Source organism: Ambystoma mexicanum, chromosome 7q (assembly GCF_040938575.1).
Source record: "Ambystoma mexicanum isolate Mex_15411 chromosome 7q, UKY_AmexF1_1, whole genome shotgun sequence".
Taxonomy (NCBI): Eukaryota; Metazoa; Chordata; class Amphibia; order Caudata; family Ambystomatidae; genus Ambystoma; species Ambystoma mexicanum.
Genome location: NC_090941.1, coordinates 1,074,967,844 through 1,074,975,894, shown reverse-complemented (window position 1 = coordinate 1,074,975,894; position 8,051 = coordinate 1,074,967,844). Strand labels below are relative to the sequence as shown.

The 8,051-nt window shown below is 46.3% G+C and overlaps 1 protein-coding gene across 1 annotated transcript; it reads left to right on the top strand.

Moving 5' to 3' along the window:
* The first annotated feature begins 3,803 nt into the window (after positions 1-3,803).
* Positions 3,804-4,769, top strand: LOC138528170 (olfactory receptor 56A4-like). Its single transcript, XM_069639624.1, has one exon. The coding sequence runs from the start codon at positions 3,804-3,806 to the stop codon at positions 4,767-4,769; it is 966 nt and encodes a 321-aa protein (XP_069495725.1).
* The last annotated feature ends 3,282 nt before the right edge of the window (positions 4,770-8,051 follow it).

Here is an 8,051-nt window from a genome sequence, read left to right as displayed (position 1 = left end):
TTTCTCCTTAGTGAGGCATCGATCACCCGAGATCCTCTGCAAACTGTTGGGTCCCCCTCACTGCCTCCCCTTCCCCTTCCCCCAAAGCCCCTGAATTGAGCCCAACCCTCCCCTAAATCCCCCCTGGGTGGAGTGCTTTGTCAACCAAAACTTACTCCATACCACCTTCCCCGGTGCCCAGCCAGTTAGTTTGACCATTCCTGGTACTTGGCAGGACCACCAACGTGCCCACCTTTGCCGTGCTACTGCTAAATCTACTACCTCCATTGAGCCCCCTATACCCCCCACTGCGATATGTTTTCCACTGAAATAGACCCCCCTTACTTGCTGTTCTCAGGAAGTGTTGTCGTGTCTTATTCCCATTTCCCGGACCCCTTTTCCCAGGCCAAACTTTTAATCCCCTCATCCTTCAGGGTTTCCTCGTCCCCGTCCCTTGTCAAGGGGGGAAGTGTTCAATTTCTTAATTTTTCTTGATCCTGGGATCCTTCTCCTGTCGCTTAGCCTCTCTGTTCCACTCGCTCCTGCTGCCGCTTCCCCCGTGGGCCTTCTCTGGGCATCCGGGTCCTCTGCGTAGTTTTGGATCACTCCTCTAATGTCCTCCTCCGTGACCAGGGTTGTTCTCTGTCCCATGTATTCAAATGACAGGGAGAATGGATACCCCCATCTGTATTTTACCCCCTTGTCTCCTAGGTGTTGGGTCAGGGGGCAGCACAATCTCCCTTTAGCCCTAGTATATACAGAGAGGTCTTGGAAGATTGTTATTTTAGCGTTGTTATATGTGATCACCCGAGCTTTCCTGGCCTCCTCCAGCACCTTTGTTTTTTCCATGTAGCAATGAAAGCGGACTAAGATGGAGGGGGGCCTCCCTCTCTCCCCCCCGCCCTGTGTGCTCTGTACATCGTGGGTTCCATAGTTGCCTCATTCCCAAAGAGGAGCCAGAACACTTCTCTAACCACTCGACAAATGTCTCTCTTTGTCTCCCCTTCCACCTCCGGGACCCCAAAAAAACAGATTATTCCTCCTCTCCCTGTTCTCAAAATCGTCCATTTACCGGGCTCTTTCCTCATCTCTCTTCTCCAGTGCCACCAGTCTCATATTATTTATTCGGATTTGTAAAGCGCACATCAGCCCTCGGGCATCGTGGCGCTTGTTACATACATTACTTAGTTGCAAATAAAATGAGCATATATAAATGTTACAGGCATGATATTGTACATATTTACAGTGATCGCTATGATTAGCAAGTAGTTACACTTTACATTGCGAGGAGTGAAAGCTTAAGTTTTCTCCGAAAAACAGGGAGTGAGTTTTCTGCTCTGATGTCTGTAGGTAGTGCGTTCCAGGATTTGGCAGCAATATATGGGAAGCCTAGGCCACCGGCTTTGGCTCTGTTGATACGTGGGATGTGAAGTTGGTTAGTGTATAGTGACCTGGTGGGGCGTGTAGCAGAGGATTTGGAGATAGTCTCAGATAAGTATGAGGGTGCAGAGAGTGAGAGGCATTTGTGTGTGAGGGTGAGGATTTTGAAAGTGATACACTCTTTGACCGGGAGCCAATGAGCTGCTTGTCTGGCCACGGAGATATGCTCTCTTCTAGGGATGCTTAGTGCTGCACGGAGGGCATTGTTCTGTGTGACTTGTAGTCTGTTTAGGTTTTTAGCTGTAGTGCCTGCTAGAATGGCATTGCAATAGTTTAGTTTGGCGCCAATGGTTGCTCTAGCTATTGAGAGGCAGTTGGGTTTGGACAGGTAAGGTTTTATGGCATTTATAAGTTTGGTGGTATGCACGTGATAGCGCTGACCTGTCTTGTCATGGTTAGTGAGGAGTCTAAGTAAAATCCCAACGTCTTGACAGCTGTGGACACGGGGATAGTGGAGTTGTCGATGGTGAAGTTGGCGTACAATTTGTCGAGTTTGGCTAGGGTGTTCTTTTGGCTTAGTATCATGATTTCTGTCTTGTCCCCATTGAGGCAGAGGCCATTAACCGCCATCCATGCCTGGATGGTGGAGTAGATTGTGTGAAGTGTCTTACCATCTTCATAGTAGGATCCAGTGAGCGGTAGAAGTACTTGTGTGTCGTATGCGTAGCTCCTGTACGCAATACCAAGTGAGTCAAGCTTGTCGAAGAGAGGCTTTGTGAACAAGTTGTATAGTGTGGGTGCTGTGCAAGAACCCTGAGGCACTCCGCAGTGGATTGTGGTGGGTGTAGTGCTTGCTATATCTGAGAAGGCTTTCATGGATCTTCCTTCGAGGAAGGAGGTGACCCAGAGCGCTGCTTCTTTGGAGAAATTAGCAGAATGCGTGCGGTGTGAAGATAGAGTCTTATGGTCATCGAGATCGAAAGCTGCTGAGAGGTCTAAGAGAAGCAGCAGGGCTGGCTTGCCTTTGTCCATGATTTGGGTGATCTGATTTTTTAGATCCACCAGGGCTGTTTCAGTGCCGTGTCCTTTCCGGAAGCCCGATTGCCTGACCCCTTAAATGGAGATGGTTTCCAGGAAGTGTTGGATTTGGCTCTGAGCCGCTTTGTCCAGTAATTTAAGGAGGAATGGTACCGTGGTTATTGGTCTGTAGTTATAAACCTACTCAAAAACCTCAAACCATCCCCATGTAAGGGGGACATATGCCCACCTAAACTCAACAAGGATTGCGCTGACAAGTTCGCACTGCTTTTCACAGCATTCATTAATGCATCTTTCAAATCAGGCATCATCCCTGAGACCCTCAAAGAGGCCTGGGTCCGTCCTCTACTAAAAAAACGTCTCTAGACCCCCTACAACCCAATAACTACACACCAATAACCACAGTATACGCTTTTTGAATGTTAAATTCATGTGAGCAGGGAATGGGGTTCTCTGATGCCAAGAGGCTTGTAGAAGATTTAGAGCACTACTGCCCTCACCCAAAGAGCGGTAATCCTACTTGAACTCCAAGTGCTGCACATTAGGGACGAATAAATAAGCAAAATTCAGATATAAGCGTTGTGCCCCAGTCATGCCATCCATGGGTTCCCAAAGAGGTAAGCTGGGACAAATGCTCGGTCTGTACCGTGATTTGAGATGGGAGGAGCAGAGGTGATGCCAATAAATATGTCTACAAGGTTAGGGAGCTATTTGTGCATGCCACAGTGTGTGGTATAAAGAGGAGACCCATTGTATTATCAAAGCAGAGTTGACCTTGCTCTTCATACTTTGATCAGGATCCGACAGATGGGTGCACATCACGGGATGTTCAAGAATATTTTACTTGTTAAAGAAATGTATTATGGTTACAATTTACCTGGTAGTTAATCAACTCCTAAGTTTCATAGTGACGATGCAGTAGGTCACATGTTTAAGGGAATGTGTTTCGATAATGTGTGGCCAATAGGACAATGGACTATAGGGGATAATTAGAATTGTGTATAGGTGCTAGTCAATGGGGAGAGTGGGACCATGTTGTGATATTTTTTATGCATGGTTCTGTTCAATTGAATTTTTCCATTGTAAAAGATGTAACTTCTTTGAGTGGGGTGCGCTCTATGTTAGTTCGGTCATACGATACTGTCTGATACTTTTGCATGTAATAAAACTTTGTTTTCCTTGCAAACGGTGCATCCATTATTTGGTCTATTTGGGATTGTTTTCATCGGTCGGGTTTGGAGGCATTTGCCCTACACCAACCTCACTGAAGCCGTTTGTATACTATTTAATAGGGCCTTAATATATGTATAAAGGAATTAATACATTTGTTTGGATTTTCTAAAACAGGCTTTTATTTTTTCTGATTTCAGAAGATTGTGTCAGCCTAAAGGGGGCCACCTGTGAAGATGCTGACCTCCAATGCCACTGATGTGCAGGCCACAGAGTTTGTTCTACGATGCTTTTCAGTGGAGTTGAGCAGGTGGAGGGGTCTTGTTTCTGCTTCTCTTCTGGCACTCTTCCTTGTTGCTACGTCTGGCAACCTGACTTTGCTGCTGGTCATCCGCATGGAACAGCGCCTACATGAGCCCATGTACTATTTACTCAGCATGCTTTCCATGCTGGACCTGACTGTGACCTTTTGTGTTGTCCCTCAAGTCTTAGGCAACATATGGTTTGACTCAAAACATATTAGTGCTACACTCTGCTTTACTCAATTGTACTTCATCATCACCTTCAATGGCTTCCAGTCTGGGCTTCTCATGGTGATGGCCTATGACCGTTACATTGGCATATGCAAACCTCTCCAGTACCCTTTAATCATTAACAGTAGGTTTCTGCTGAAAACAGCTGTTTTTGTGGTGGGGCGGCCCGCTATTCTGAATGTCCCAGTGATAGTTTCCCTTTCACAGCTGAATTACTGCGCTAGCAATGTGATTGACCGCTGCTACTGTGAGAACGTTCCACTGGTAAATATTGCATGCAACAGTAAACCTGCAAATGGCATCTATGTTATATTCTTACTCGGTTTCACATCAATTTTGGACCTGGGCTTAATCACATTTTCATACTTTATGATCCTCCGAGTTGTTCTACAACTCCGATCGCAAGGAGCCACAACCAAGGCGTTCAGCACCTGCACATCCCATTTACTTGTAATCATCTTCCTTTATTCCTCTCAAGTTGCCTTATTACTAGCAAATAGATTAGGGCAGCAGCTTTCGCCTGATTTTCACTCCCTTTTCGCCATACTGTACTGTCTTCTTCCACAGGTCCTCAACCCGCTTGTGTATGGCTTGAGAACCAAAGAAATTCGAGAACGGGCTGTTGCCATATTCAGAAATGTCAAAGTGAATACAATCATTGTAAACTAGGCAGAAAGACTTGTTTAATGGCATATGTGTAATACGTTCAAGACGGACACATTGCATAATATAGCCGAGAGAATGTGAATTAAGGATAGTCAAGTCAAAAAGGAGTTCCACGGCCAGTAGAGCAAACAGTCGGCCACTAGAGGATAGAGTCTGCCTCTAGAGGATAGAGTCTGCCACTAGAGGAAAGACTCTGCCACTAGAGGAATGTGTCTGCCACTAGAGGAAAGAGTCTGTCACTAGAGGAAAGACTCTGCCACTAGAGGAATGTGTCTGCCACTAGAGGATAGAGTCTGCCACTAGAGGAAAGACTCTGCCACTAGAGGAAAGACTCTGCCACTAGAGGAAAGAGTCTGTCACTAGAGGAAAGAGTCTGCCACTAGAGGAAAGGGTCTGTCAATAGAGGAATGAATCTGCCACTAGAGGAAAGAGTCTGTCACTAGAGGAAAGAGTCTGCCACTAGAGGAAAGAGTCTGTCAATAGAGGAATGAGTCTGCCACTAGAGGAAAGAGTCTGCCACTAGAGGAAAGAGTCTGCCACTAGAGGATAGAGTCTGTCAACAGAGGAATGAGTCGGCCACTAGAGGAAAGAGTCTGCTACTAAAGGAAAGAGTCTGTCAATAGAGGAAAGAGTCTGTCAATAGAGGAATGAGTCTGCCACTAGAGGAAAGAGTCTGTCAATAGAGGAATGAGTGTGCCACTCGAGGAAAGAGTCTGCCTCTAGAGGATAGAGTCTGCCACTAGAGGAAAGAGTCTGCCACTAGAGGAAAGAGTCTGTCAATAGAGGAATGAGTCTGCCACTAGAGGATAGAGTCTGCCAGAAGAGGAAAGAGTCTGCCACTAGAGGAAAGAGTATGTCAATAGAGGAATGAGTCTGCCACTAGAGGTTAGAGTCTGCCACTAGAGCGAGGAAAGAGTCTGCCACTAGAGGAAAGACTCTGTCACTAGAGGAAAGAGTCTGTCAATAGAGGAATGAGTCTGCCACTAGAGGAAAGAGTCTGCTACTAGAGGACAGAGTCTGCCACTAGAGGACAGAGTCTGCCAATAGAGGAAAGAGTCTGCCAATAGAGGAAAGAGTCTGTTACTAGAGGATAGAGTCTGCCACTAGTGGATAGAGTCTGCCACTAGAGGAAAGAGTCTGCCACTAGAGGATAGAGTATGTCAGTAGAGGACAGAGTCTGCCAATAGAGGAAAGACTCTGTCACTAGAGGAAAGAGTCTGTCAATAGAGCAATGAATCTGCCACTAGAGAAAATAGTCTGTCACTAGAGGAAAGAGTCTGCCACTAGAGGAAAGAGTCTGTCAATAGAGGAATGAATCTGCCACTAGAGGAAAGAGTCTGTCACTAGAGGAAAGAGTCTGTCACTAGAGGAAAGAGTCTGCCACTAGAGGAAAGAGTCTGTCAATAGAGGAATGAGTCTGCCACTAGAGGAAAGAGTCCGCCACTAGAGGAAAGAGTCTGCCACTAGAGGAAAGAGTCTGTCAACAGAGGAATGAGTATGCCACTAGAGGAAAGAGTCTGCTACTAAAGGAAAGAGTCTGTCACTAGAGGAAAGAGTCTGTCAATAGAGGAATGAGTCTGCCACTAGAGGAAATAGTCTGTCAATAGAGGAATGAGTCTGCCACTCGAGGAAAGAGTCTGCCTCTAGAGGATAGAGTCTGCCACTAGAGGAAAGAGTCTGTCAACAGAGGAATTAGTCTGCCACTAGAGGAAAGAGTCCGCTACTAAAGGAAAGAGTCTGTCAATAGAGGAAAGAGTCTGTCAATAGAGGAATGAGTCTGCCACTAGAGGAAATAATCTGTCAATAGAGGAATGAGTGTGCCACTTGAGGAAAGAGTCTGCCGCTAGAGGATAGAGTCTGCTACTAGAGGAAAGAGTCTGCCACTAGAGGAAAGAGTCTGTCAATAGAGGAATGAGTCTGCCACTAGAGGATAGAGTCTGCCACTAGAGAGAGGAAAGAGTCTGCCACTTGAGGAAAGAGTCTGCCACTAGAGGAAAGAGTCTGCTACTATAGGACAGAGTCTGCCACTAGAGGACAGAGTCTGCCACTAGAGGATAGAGTCTGACAATAGAGGAAAGAGTCTGCCAATAGAGGAAAGAGTCTGTTACTAGAGGATAGAATCTGCCACTAGTGGAAAGAGTCTGCCACTAGAGGAAAGAGTCTGCCACTAGAGGATAGAGTATGTCAGTAGAGGACAGAGTCTGCCAATAGAGGAAAGACTCTGTCACTAGAGGAAAGAGTCGGTCAATAGAGGAATGAGTCTGCCACTAGAGGAAAGAGTCTGTCACTAGAGGAAAGAGTCTGCCACTAGAGGAAAGAGTCTGTCAATAGAGGAATGAATCTGCCACTAGAGGAAAGAGTCTGTCACTAGAGGAAAGAGTCTGTCACTAGAGGAAAGAGTCTGCCACTAGAGGAAAGAGTCTGTCAATAGAGGAATGAGTCTGCCACTAGAGGAAAGAGTCTGCCACTAGAGGAAAGAGTCTGCCACTAGAGGAAAGAGACTGTCAATAGAGGAATGAGTCTGCCACTAGAGGAAAGAGTCTGCTACTAAAGGAATGAGTCTGTCACTAGAGGAACGAGTCTGTCAATAGAGGAATGAGTCTGCCACTAGAGGAAAGAGTCTGCCTCTAGAGGATAGAGTCTGCCACTAGAGGAAAGAGTCTGCCACTAGAGGAAAGAGTCTGTCAATAGAGGAATGAGTCTGCCACTAGAGGATATAGTCTGTCACTAGAGGAAAGAGTCTGCCACTAGAGGAAAGAGTCTGTCAATAGAGGAATGAGTCTGCCACTAGAGGAAAGAGTCCGCCACTAGAGGAAAGAGTCTGCCACTAGAGGAAAGAGTCGGTCAACAGAGGAATGAGTCTGCCACTAGAGGAAAGAGTGTGCTACTAAAGGAAAGAGTCAGTCACTAGAGGAAAGAGTCTGTCAATAGAGGAATGAGTCTGCCACTCGAGGAAAGAGTCTGCCTCTAGAGGATAGAGACTGCCACTAGAGGAAAGAGTCTGCCACTAGAGGAAAGAGTCTGTCAATAGAGGAATGAGTCTGCCACTAGAGGATAGAGTCTGCCACTAGAGGAAAGAGTCTGCCACTAGAGGAAAGAGTATGTCAATAGAGGAATGAGTCTGCCACTAGAGGATAGAGTCTGCCACTAGAGAGAGGAAAGAGTCTGCCACTAGAGGAAAGACTCTGTCACTAGAGGAAAGAGTCTGTCAATAGAGGAATGCGTCTGCCACTAGAGGAAAGAGTCTGTCACTAGAGGAAAGAGTCTGCCACTAGAGGAAAGAGT

Coding starts and splice junctions, on each gene's coding strand:
- LOC138528170 (XM_069639624.1), top strand. CDS start 3,804: ATGCTGACCTCCAATGCCACTGATGTGCAGGCCACAGAGTTTGTTCTA.